General features: G+C 32.8%; 1 protein-coding gene across 8 annotated transcripts in view; it reads left to right on the forward strand.

The window, feature by feature from the left end:
- The window catches only part of LOC105216363 (sodium/calcium exchanger 3), a 116,033-nt gene that overhangs the window by 82,977 nt on the left and 20,047 nt on the right, over positions 1 to 13,009 (forward strand). For all 8 annotated transcript variants that reach the window (XM_054235683.1, XM_011190819.3, XM_011190820.3 and 5 more), the window contains one exon: positions 12,782 to 12,873. In XM_054235683.1, the coding sequence (XP_054091658.1) occupies positions 12,782 to 12,873 (92 nt within the window). The remainder of the gene's footprint in view (positions 1 to 12,781; positions 12,874 to 13,009) is intronic.

The following is a 13,009-nucleotide window of genomic DNA, read 5'->3' on the forward strand; positions in this document are numbered from 1 at the left end:
GAGAAACAATTTTCAAGAGTTATAATATAATAAATTATTGCTGAGTTTAATAATCAATTTAAATTTTTATATATGTGACAAAAATACCAGACCAGTAATATAAAATTACAATATTAAAAAAACTTATGTTTGATTTTTTTTCTCTAACCCTTCTTTCATTCATGGTCCATATGTGTTTATTATTTCTTGAGACTAATTTTTGCGCGGAAATGTAGACTACTGTGCCCAGACCAGATTTTGTTACATTTTGAGAGAAAATCGATTTAAATACCACGTTGCATACTTTTTGGCGCAATATTTAAAAATTTTGGCTAAATGTAATGAATTTCAATTTAATTAATTTTATCAAAGAAAAGTAAAAAAGAAAAAAGAAAATTATCGTTTACGAACCTTATAAATATTTGTACTTTCGCTTTGAGATATATTCGAAATCTGTGTTATCGTTCATCTTTATTATATTTTAAATGAGAGTATATGTTACAATTTGTATAAAGATAGAAGTTTTGCATGTACTATTTCTATCGACTTGTCATACAAAAATATTTTGTAGATCACTGGACATTTCGTAAACTTCCCATTCCTGGTAAGGAAACGTTTTTGTTTGGATAAAGGCGGACCTACTTTTTTACAATCTTAAAGAGAGGCGCAAATTTTACAGTTTTTCTTTATAAGATTAATGAATATTTTTATACTCTCGCAACAAAGTTGCTAGAGAGTATTATAGTTTTGTTCACATAACGGTTGTTTGTAACACCCAAAACTAAACGAGTTAGATATAGGGTTATATATACCAAAGTGATCAGGGTGAAGAGTGGAGTTCAAATCCGAATGTCTGTCTGTCCGTCTGTCCGTCCGTCCGTCTGTGCAAGCTGTAACTTGAGTAAAAATTAAGATATCTTGATGAAATTTGGCACACTTATTGGCACCATAGGAAGGTTGTCGAAAATGCCACGCCCACAAAATGGCGAAAACCGAAAACACATAAAGTGCCATAACTAAGCCATAAATAAAGCTATGGAAATAAAATTTGGTATGAAGGATCGCATTATAAAGGAACATATTTGGATGTAATTTTTTTGGGGAGGTGGGCGTGGCCCCACCCCCAAATAGGTTTTTTGTACATATCCCGGAAACTAATAGAGCTATATAAACCAAACTTTCTGCAGCCGTTTTTTTTAGCCACTTCTTAATACAGTCCAAAAATGAAAGAAATCGGATAATAACCACGCCCACCTTCCATACAAAGGTTAGGTTGAAAATGACTAAAAGTGGGTTAACTCACTAACGAAATACGTCAGAAACACTAAATTTCACAAAAGAAATGGCAGATGGAAGCTGCACTCAGATTTTTTTACAAAATGGCAAATGGGCGTGACGTCGCCCACTTATGGGTCAAAAACCATATCTCAGGAACTACTCGACCGATTTCAATGAAACTTGGATTGTAATAGTTTCCTTACATTCCAATGATATGTTGTGAAAATAGGCCAATTCGCTTCACAACCACGCCTACTTCCTATATACCACAATATATAAAGTATGCACTAGTGAAGATATCGGTGCAGAACTTTGCACAAATACTATGTCTATAGTGTGGCAGCCCCATTCTAAAAATCGCCGAAATCGGACCTTAGGTTTTTAAGGCCTCATATATCGAACACGAGGACCTCGGTGCTTCTAACCTAATATTATGGTTTCCAATTTTCAATGGACTTTATACAATATATATGACGAATATGTGGGTCAAATGGTGTATTATATAATATAAATAAAGTTAAATAAATAAATTGCGAGAGTATAAAATGTTCGGTTACACCCGAACTTAACCCTTCATTACTTGTTATTAATGTTGTTAACCAGCTGAAGCTTAAGATTCTCTCTAAGCCATACCATAGACTTATTTATACCTTGTAATGATCAAATTATGAAAGTATTGGGATTTTAGGGCAGATCTCTTTCTCGCCATCCAATCCATCTTCGTTCACTCATGTTTTGAGTTTCTTATATTAAACTTCAACTAATATAAATATCTTCTTACCACATTTTTCATTCTTAAAATCACCTAGTAAGTCATGCACAATGTCAGCTCTCCCGCAGTATCTCTTTTCAGGAACACTCTCCATACAATTTCCATCGTACAATTTGACACAGAAAGCAATTTTAAGATTTTAGAAATGTGATTTTACTAGCAAAAATTCGGCTCCCACACTGAAATCTACAATACTCTATACTTTTTCAGTAAACTTATATATCCCTATGAGCTCCAAATGCTGTGCTTTAGAACAATAAACCATATACCCACATACGTATCTACTTTGATAACAATGCAATAACTTGTCAATATTATAACTGTAAACTTATACTGTGCATATTTTCCATTTATAAGTTTTATGCACAAATAAAATGAAATTAAACAATATTCCAATTATGTTTGTATAAATTTCAAATTGGAAGTTAGCCAGTATAAATCTCAGAAGCAATTAATTAATTATCCTTTTAAACAAATAACTGTATAAACAAATCGAAATATGATTTAAGGCACACGTTTATTTACTATAGGAAAACTCTATAGGAAAAAATTTCAAGAGAAAAATATTAGCATTAAATACAAGTAATAATAACCAATCACCGGTTTTACTAAAAACTCAGGAATGTATTTAAAAAAAAAATTAACTAAAAATATCGACATCAACTCAAAAAACATATAATGATAATAAATATTATTCAAAAAATATTGGCAACCTTAAATTTTTATAAAATTTCCTACAGGATTATCACAATACCCATACTCCATAGCACTGCATTCTAAACACAAAGGTCAGTCGATTGGCTAAGTAAACGCTGTCATAGCAACAATTACGTTGAATAGGTGAAAATGAAAATGTTAATTTGCAATGATTGCTAAAATCGAATTTCGTAATTTGAATAAATTGGAAAATCGTGTTGTATTGATTTGCCACGGCTGTTGTGACGCTATTGTGTGGTGTGTATACACGTACATAAGTGTGTGCTGTGCAACGTGTGGTGAGCCATTGGCCAAGGGGAATGAATTTTGATTAAATATTACATGCCTGCCTTACCGAAACATGTTGAGCTAACTTTGTTGTTGACACATATGCGAACCAATACACGTACTCGCACATAAAATATAATGCTTGTTATACATGTATGTGTATGCATGTGTATTTGTCGATTTGTGTGAGTATTTTTAATACAAGGAAACCACAGTGGTTTGCTATTGCGCCACAAACACGACAACAACAATTTTGTAATGTACTAATTCATTGAAATGAGAGCATTAGCCTATTCAACAGACATTCAAATCAGAACTTAGTCATTATTTTAATTAAAATATTCAGTGCTTAAAGAGTGTTCTCTTCTAAAAAAATTGTATTTTTAAGATCATAAGGGTTTTTTCGCTTAAAGGTTCATCGTTTTATAAGCATACGAGGCTTTCACCAAAAATTGAGATTGAGAAGTGTTTCGAAAATTGGAAAAAATGCTATCATAAGTGGAAAATATCAAATGGGGAATATTTTTAAGGCGACAACATTAATATTGACTAATGAATAAATTTTTTTCAAAAAACGAAAATTCCCGTTATTGTTTGAACACACCTATTATACACCATAACAAAAGTTTTAAAGTGTCAAGCGTCTTAAAAATTACTTTTCTCGGCTTGGATAATTTTTTTTATTGAAATAAACAACACTATCTAAAATTTCAAATTCAGTTCAAATTCTAAGCCGAACCAACCCGTAACCCGCTCACCAGCATGTGGCGACTAACAAGCAAACTTAATGAAAAAATATTTCGAACTAGTAGGGAAGGGTTGAGAGAATGGTGCAAGAGTTAGTTCGGTTAGCGACACAAACTGCAATGCAACATGCAAATGTGTTGCAACAAAGCTGATGCATCGCTTTGCACATATATGTACTGGTGTGTGTGTGATGACGGAAAATATTTGTTGGCTGCAAGCCAAATAATGTGCCAGACAAATGCTTTTGCTGTTTTGTTTTTTTGCAAACGCTTCCCAGGCGCTACAATTGTTTGTTGTTATTTTTGCGGTTTGTATTGCATTTTGTGGCTGCCTACACGCGGCACAAGTGCAGAAGCACAATAATATAGCGGTGAAAAGACACAAAAACAAGAATAAATACAATGCGACAGACTGACAAAAGTATTTTTAGCACGACGTGACAACGGTGGTTGCGATCCCCAGTACTCCCACGAGGCGTGTGGTTGAGAAGAGTGTTTGTTTTGGTTTTTCTTTTTGCTTTTCCGCCTTCCATTTGCATTGTTAGGCACGTTATACGCTGCTGGTTGTTGTTATTGTTGTTGTCTGTATGTTTAGTGTTGCCACTTGTGGTTGAGTTCATCTGATTGGCAATCTAAGTGGCCATTCACCGGGCAAAATGTCTCTATAAGTAAAAACAAAACAAACAACAAACGAAACGAAAATTGGGCGTTCAAATCGCAGTCAATGCGTGCACAAGTGTCATTTTCGGTACATTTCAAGCGCCAACGCCAACTCAGCGACAATATCCAAGTATTATGCGCTGACGCATAACTTTCCTTTTGGGCTTTCTTCACCGTCGTCACCTTCAACTGCCGCTTTTTTTGTTTATTTAACCATTTACTTGTTTGTTTGCTTTTCGGTCTGTTGGTCTGTTTGATCGCCTCTCAACTCAGTCAGCAGTGTACACATACACTCATGAACCTATGAATGGTTATCAATATTTTGTTCGGTATATATTTTCACTTAACCTTTGTTACACGTCCATTCATTTATTCATTCATTCGCCAAGTCCATCCATTTTCCGCTGCCGACATGCTTACAAATCCCTTACAAGCAACTCATAAATCTGTTCATAAATTCTTTTAATTCTTTTGTCTTGTCAATCAGCACTTTTGTTGTCTGTCCTTCACACTCGCCGTGCCCATCGGACGCACACGCTTCTACTATCTATTATTGGTTTAGTTAATTTATGGCACTTTGGCACTTAACAACTGTGTTATTGTGTAAGTGATGAATGTGTGTGTGTGTTTTGTCTATTTAACACTTCCTTGCAGCGACATGAACTATTTATTCTAGTATCTTTGAAGTCGGTTGCTTTCTTATAAGCGACCAGCAATATAAATTTTATTTTACTTTTTTTCAGAAGCGAAATTTCATTGTCTTTCAAAGTTTATTAAAAAAAATTGTATGAATTATTGGATTTTTTGTTTTAATTAATTAAGAATATTCACTATTTGCCATTAGGCGTAGTATATTTAATAGGTGAATAGTCGATTATCCATATCTCTTTCTCTCAATCCATGTCTAACAATTCGAAATTCTTATTAAAAATCATACTTGTTTTCAATATTACAGTCAATATCAATATTACTAGCACTATTTTGTATTTAAGCAATAACTATTAACTTCATGTTCATCACTAACACAATTAGCAAAGTTATAGAGGAAGTATATCTTACTATGCCAGCATAGGTTACGTATACGCCCTGTAATTTATATATTTTCTCTTTTATCTCTCAAGAAGGCAAGCTCTGAAATCAACTATAAAGTTTATTAATACCCGCATAAACTCGCTTTAAACTTAAGTTGTCAGATAACATTGTGATAAGGGTAGATCTTGCGATCTTAACTTAGGTTACGTATACGCCACGTCATACTATTTTAGGGAGTTATGAAGAAACTTCGATTATAATTAAAAATTATTAGGAAAAATATGTTTAATCATCAAATAATTAAAGGGAAAATAATTTAAGGACGCCTTATTTATAGCAGAAATTCAATCATTGTAAATGAAGTCTTAAAAAAAAAAAACAAATTCAATTCGTACTCACTCATGAAAATGTATTGTAAACATTTAGCAATTACCACAAATTTTATGAATCGTAAATTTTATTAAGTATTGTAATTTATCGGTTCGTGTTTTTATTACCGTATTTATTCTTGTGTTTTGCAATTTCCCCCCCAGCTCGTTGCAAATAAACTGTCATAATTTTTCAAATTCCAGCATACACTGAGTTCACTATGCACAGTCAATGTGTTTGTTGTATTAACTTTTTTGCTTCAAAATAGTAATATATTATTATGACTATGTGTGTATATGCAAATTCTAAGTAATGGCTACAATTTTTACAATGAACTAATGCCATATTTTATTACAAATGGAGGTGTTGCCGGAAATGACGGATAATGGCTGCTAAATACCGATGAAAGTGTTTTGTAAAAAGTTGGTTCGTTGCTTTGATTTATAGCTAATTTTGGGAATTGTTTAAACTATAAATTTTCATACCTAATAGTGCGATCTTAATCATATATGTACATATAACGACATCAGCAGTTGGTTTGATTGATTGCTTAATAACAACTGAAATTCAATCTAGTATGAGTCAAATCTAATTTAAAACAAAAATATCTTCATATCATGCTCGTGCGCCATCTATCGACTCTATATTGGTATTGTTTCTGGTTAAGCGACAAATACATTTAAAGTCTGTCCTAAAATTTTTATGGGACTAGTGACCTAGAGTATTCTGGCTACAAACGACCTTGCGTTGAACTTTAGTACCTAATAAAAAAAGTAGTGATAACTTCAGCTAAAAATCGTTACAGTTATTTATTTTTACAATATAATTGTCTGCTGAGAAATTATTGTCTTCGTTGTTCTATCATCAAAATAACAATTCCCAGACGACTTCATTCGTGAGGTTTAAATCCGGATCGGCTTTGGTTACGCAGATCTGACTGTCGTTGGAATGGCTGGGGGAGAAGTCTAACCGTTTAGACAGCTTTCACTAGTGTCAAATATTAAATATAATTTTTTGTGCGAATCCTCCACGCTAATTCAAGTTATTTTTAAGCCTCAGAGTTTTCTAAAAAGTTTTGAATTGAATAGTGTTTGTATTGATAATTTCTGAATCAACTCGTTTAGGGTTGAAATATTTCTAAAAAATCTTCGCAAAAAACATTGCTGCCTAAAATGTCTTTACCATGATAATAAATTTTAAAATCTCTCAATTTCTTCGCAGTCTCTTTCGCATTCGATACCAAGACGATTTATTTTCAAAAAATATGTATTACTTAATTCTTCCTCCGTGAAATCTCTAATCCAATGCATACAAGTATCGATTTCGCTATGAAGTGGACTCTGAGAACCGACGCTATCATTAGTTTCCCATTTCATTTCCAAAATCACTGTACATTATCTATATTTAATTTATAAAGAGGAAAAATTTGATTTTTTTTTTGGCTCCGAAACGACTTGACCGATTTGAAAAATTCTTTTACTGTTGGGAAGCTGCACTATCTGCGGTGAACATAGGCTATATTAATTTTCAAAAAAAGTTAGGAATCCATACTAAAACTCCAATAATGTAACTTAAGGTGTGAAAATTTTACCAAAACAATAATAATAACAAATAGTAAGGAAGGGCTAAGTTCGGGTGCAACCGAACATTTTATACTCTCGCAATTTATTTATTCAACTTTATTTATATTATATAATACACAATTTGACGCACATATTCGTCATATATATTGTATAAAGTCCATTGAAAGCTGGAAACCATAATATTAGGTAAGAAGCACCGAGGTCCTCGTGTTCGATATATGGGGCCTTAAAAACCTATGGTCCGATTTCGGCGATTTTTAGAATGAGGCTGTCACACTATAAACATAGTATTTGTGCAAAGTTCTGCACCGATATCTTCACTAGTGCTTACTTTATATATTGTAAAGTAAACGATTCAGATTGTCTTCAAAGTTCTGGTATATAGGAAGTAGGCGTGGTTGTGAAGCGATTTGGCCTATTTTCACAACATATCATTGGTGTGTAAGGAAACTATTACAAACCAAGTTTCATTGAAATCGGTCGAGTAGTTCCTGAGATATGGTTTTTGACCCATAAGTGGGCGACGCCATGCCCATTTTCCATTTTGTAAAAAACTCTGAGTGCAGCTTCCATCTGCCACTTCTTATGTGAAATTTTGTGTTATTGACGTTTTTCGTTAGTGAGTTAACCCACTTTTAGTAATTTTCAACCTAACCTTTGTATGAGAGGTGGGCGTTGTTATTATCCGATTTCTTTCATTTTTGGACTGTATTAAGAAGTGGCTAAAAAACGACTGCATTTAGTTTATATAGCTCTATTGGTTTCCGAGATATGTACAAAAAATCTATTGGGGGCGGGGCCACGCCCACCTCCCCAAAACAATTACATCCAAATATGCCCCTTCATCTTGCGATCCTTCATACCAAATTTTATTTCCACAGCTTTATTTATGGCTTAGTTATGGCACTTTATGTGTTTTCGGTTTTCGCCATTTTGTGGGCGTGGCAGTGGATTTTGCTCATTTTCGAAAGCAACCTTCCTATGGTGCCAAGAAATAAGTGTGCCAAGTTTCATCAAGATATCTTAATTTTTACTCAAGTTGCAGCTTGCACAGACGGACGGACGAACGGACAGACAGACATTCGGATTTGAACTCCACTCTTCACCCTGATCACTTTGGTATATATAACCCTATATCTAACTCGTTTAGTTTTGGGTGTTACAAACAACCGTTATGTGAACAAAACTATAATACTCTCTAGCAACTTTGTTGCGAGAGTATAAAAATATAATTTATTTCATATTTCTTTTGAAATGTTTGTTTAAATCCGTACGAAACCGGAGCGGGCTGCTAGTTATTTTATAAAAATATTTGACATTCATGAAAGCATACTTTGACCAAAAATATAACATAATTGTGAAATAAATTTTCATAAATTTATTACGGTTATCTCATATGATGTTTCACTCAATACCACACGGCAGTCCATTCGGTTTCTTTTAAAAACAATAATTTTTATACGTACAGCTTTTTCAGCCACAAAATTTCATTTCAATCTGACAGGATACCAGGATATGAGTGTAATAAAAATTTACGGCCAGAACATGATAACGGAACTATGATATTGAGCTTTATGGGAGTTTAAACAAACGCCTGTTTCAACAAGCCTAGCTAACATAAAGCCATGCACATTAAATACAGGAGAGTTCCCATGAATGCCAAATACATAAATGAAGGCACACACACACACATACTCGCTGTCCGTACGCACCTGCACAAACACTAAAATAAATTTATTTATGTATGTAGAACTGTACTAAAGACTCACATCATGAGGTAGATTACGACTAAGAAGCCCAGTACACACAGAGTTGATAACTATTGCCGTGGAACAAATATTTATATTATTTAACATACGGCCGCACACTTCACGTTCGTGATCTATGAAATCATGCACAATGCATATGTATATATGCTATGCTATGCTATGCCATGTTGTGCTATGCATTCATATACTCGTATGTATGTAAGTGAGTGCTTCATGCTGCAACGCAACCACTTGACATTCTATAGGCGCATCACACACTCAGCCGCTTGCCTCAGCACTTCAGCGCTGCTGTGTAGCGGCAGGTGTGCGAGTATACGCCTAACGGTAGTCTTATGATCACAAGTGTCAGTTTATGAGACATTAAATTCTACAACAACATAAAATATATAGATTTATGTACTTACAACAGAGATATGAGTGTGTGTACACACACATAAATAAATACTTTCGCCTACAGGTGACTGCCTGATGACAAAATACTGGCTGTGACACACCGCCAACAGCCAACACTGTATAATAATAAATTATTTTGCAATACCTTTGCGTTCTGTAAGACACCAACAACAACTATTTAGATACATATATACTCTGTGTATTATGCATTCATACAGTAGGCAAAAGGTTGGCAATAATTTCTATCTGTCGCCGGGTTTTTTATTGAATTACATAAATGGTTACAAGCTAGCAAAAAAGAATCAATTTGTATGGAAAGTATATGTTGAAAATATATGTTGGTGCATTAGGTTGGTCATTAAATGTGGAAAGCACAAAATTTTAAACTATTTCCAATTTATTCTCGTTAAGGACAGTCGTAAAGATCTTAAGTTCGCAAGACCTTATTCGTGCACTATTGGTCCCAGAAACCATATATCTTCGACTATAGTAGTATGAGTGTCGATATACTTAAGTCTCCAGAAGATAATAAAATATTTAACACCTGTCTGACACCTTTTATTTGCCTTCTATCACATACAAAACATATATATATATATATATATATATATAACATCCTTCAGAGACTGCCAAAAATTAAGGTTTTAGATGTTTGAGGACCACCCTAGTATACATAGGTATATATTATTTTAGCTTTTATTTTCAAGTATAGAATTTTATTTTCAAGTTAGAAAACACTACTACGAATCCTCCTTAAAATTCTCTTCTGAAAATTGATTTAAACTCTTTCTTCATATTAATGTTGAGGTAAACGTTGCCTACATTTAGGAGGAAAACCAAATATGGTTTGATAATCATCATACTATATTAGGCTACGATGAACACTTCAAATCAATATAACCTAACTGAAAAGCTGTCTAAGGATGGATAATGACTTCACTAAACAAAGATCAAAAATTATAAACAAATAATTTAGAATCGATGTCGTCTCCGATATGCAATGTTAGATCTACTGAAAAATTAAGTTCGCAAGCAATTCCTTCGTTCTCTATCGAAGGGATCTTTTAGGAAACCTCGTTATTTAATAACTTTAATAGTTTGGAAAACAAAGCGATATATCCGGATCCATTGAAAGGATTGCACAATCACTTTTCAATCAATCAAATTTTTAAGTCATTGCTTTATTTTTATTTAAAGATCCGATACGACGAAAATCATGATTTCTTCCAGGAAAAAAAAATTCAAGCAAAAAGTTGTATAATCTTTGTAGGTTTTTTATGTAGAAACTTTAATTACTTATTTATTTCGAGAAATTAGCCACTGGAATCGCCGAACTTCTAATCGAAAGCTAATAATGTTATGTCAAGCAGAAAACAGCCAGCTTATCTATGAAAGCCATCTAAGCAGCTGATTTTATATTTATATGGATATATACATAAGTATTTATACAGTTATGTTCGAACTCATAATGCATAGCAGCAATAAATTTTAGCTGTGACATGCGTCGCGCGTAATTTAACAGCTGAATTCTGTGTGTGAGTGTGCATCTACATCTCTGAGTAAATAATATATTATGGTATAATGCACCAGATGCGTAGAACAAACTGCGAAGCAACACTAAATTCATCTGTGCTCCAGTTTTCTATTTTTTATGGAGACAAATAAAGCCGCAAGTGAGAAAATCATAACTTCCAGCAGGTGCTCACATAAAGTGAGTGTTTAACATAGAATAATATACTTTGATGAGCTTAAGTAAAATCGAAATTAAATGAGCGAAGAATTGCCATAAAGTTTCTAATATTTGAGAGCTTTTGGAAAAAAAATGTATCAAAACTTAGTCAAGTTTCCACTAGTTTAAATGTTACTAGTTCGTAGTGAACTTTTATAGCCAACAATAGTTATAGGGTTGTGGTGAAAGAGTTTTATGCTGTCATATATGCAAGAAACATGATTTATTATCGTGCGTTGGAATGCACTCAGTTAGGAAAATAAGTTATTGTTTATCAGCCATGTTATTTAATATATATTTATATCTTCTCAATAATCATTCATCTTTCTTAGCTGTTACATATGACATTGCATAACGAAAAAACTAGAATTAAAAATTTATTCTATAACCTCCTAAAAGTAGACATTTTAATCTCAAAAATAGCCACTGACAAGTTTGAAAAAAAATATATTGCCTACAATTCGGCGCATTTAACTAAAAAAATTTAGTTGAGTTTATTATGTATTCTAAAAGCTGTATGAATTTTATTAAAATCTACTTTATCGGATCAACTTCAAATTTTCAGAGAATATTTTTATGATTTTACTCTTAACGAAAATGCGAAAAAAAAATAATTTTTTGAAAATCCTGACTGGGGTAGAATAAATATATTTAAATGTTGATATTAATACTATAAATCAAAAATTGCGACTTGAAAGCAAAGAGAGTTAAAGTTGATACTATTTTTTAAAGAAATAAATATTGTGATGTCTTATATATTCAAAAACTAAGTATAAATACAAATATAGTTTTCATTGTCGAAATGTGATAGTGGTTTATAAGAAGGAGTGATTAAGAAATGCAGACATATTAATTTTGCGAAATCTCTGATTGTTTATGCAAGTAGTAGCTCGGGTAAATACTGTGATATCTTGATAAAATTTTAAACACATTTTCCATTACACATAGTGGTGCAAGTTGAGGATCATAGAAACCATTAAGCTTAGATGCTAGAATAGCACTGAGATTCACCGAAAGAGGATGTATATATCATATTCAAGTTGCGTAAAAATAATTGCTACCTCACTCTCTAAGGTTACAACTTATCAAATGCCGTTAAAGCTATATGAACCAAATTCGATAAACACCTTCTCTGTTTGATATGAAAATGCGAAAGCAAATACGATACCATCAATTTCCGTTGAAAAATACTTGTTAAGCAAATTCATTATGAAATCTAATTTCTGAAGCTATAAATTATAAATTTACTTACACGCCAACAACAACAAAGAAAATAAACATTTCATAGGCGCAAACCATGTTAAAAGAGTGAGCTTTGATTTCCGCTGCACACAAAAAACAAATTGCCCAAATCAGTGGACTTCATCAGTTGTCAGCAACAACATCAACACCAACGTATGCACACATCAATATTCTATGCACACAATAAATGCTTTTTGCTTTCTTCTCATTAATATTTTTTGCCTTTTCTCTCATTCAATTTGCAGAAAATTCATTCCATTGGGAATCATTGAGGAAGGCAGCTATGAAAAGGATGTCCTATTCTACGTCAATATCGGTGAACCCATCATTGCGCCAGGTATATATATGTTTGTTATTTGCTTACAGTCATTATACATCCTATATATATATATATATAAATATATATTTGTATATACTTATACATATAAGCATACATACATACTTACGCCTTTAGTTTGTATGTATGTATGTTT

The sequence above is a fragment of the Zeugodacus cucurbitae genome, chromosome 2, assembly GCF_028554725.1.
Source record: "Zeugodacus cucurbitae isolate PBARC_wt_2022May chromosome 2, idZeuCucr1.2, whole genome shotgun sequence".
Taxonomy (NCBI): Eukaryota; Metazoa; Arthropoda; class Insecta; order Diptera; family Tephritidae; genus Zeugodacus; species Zeugodacus cucurbitae.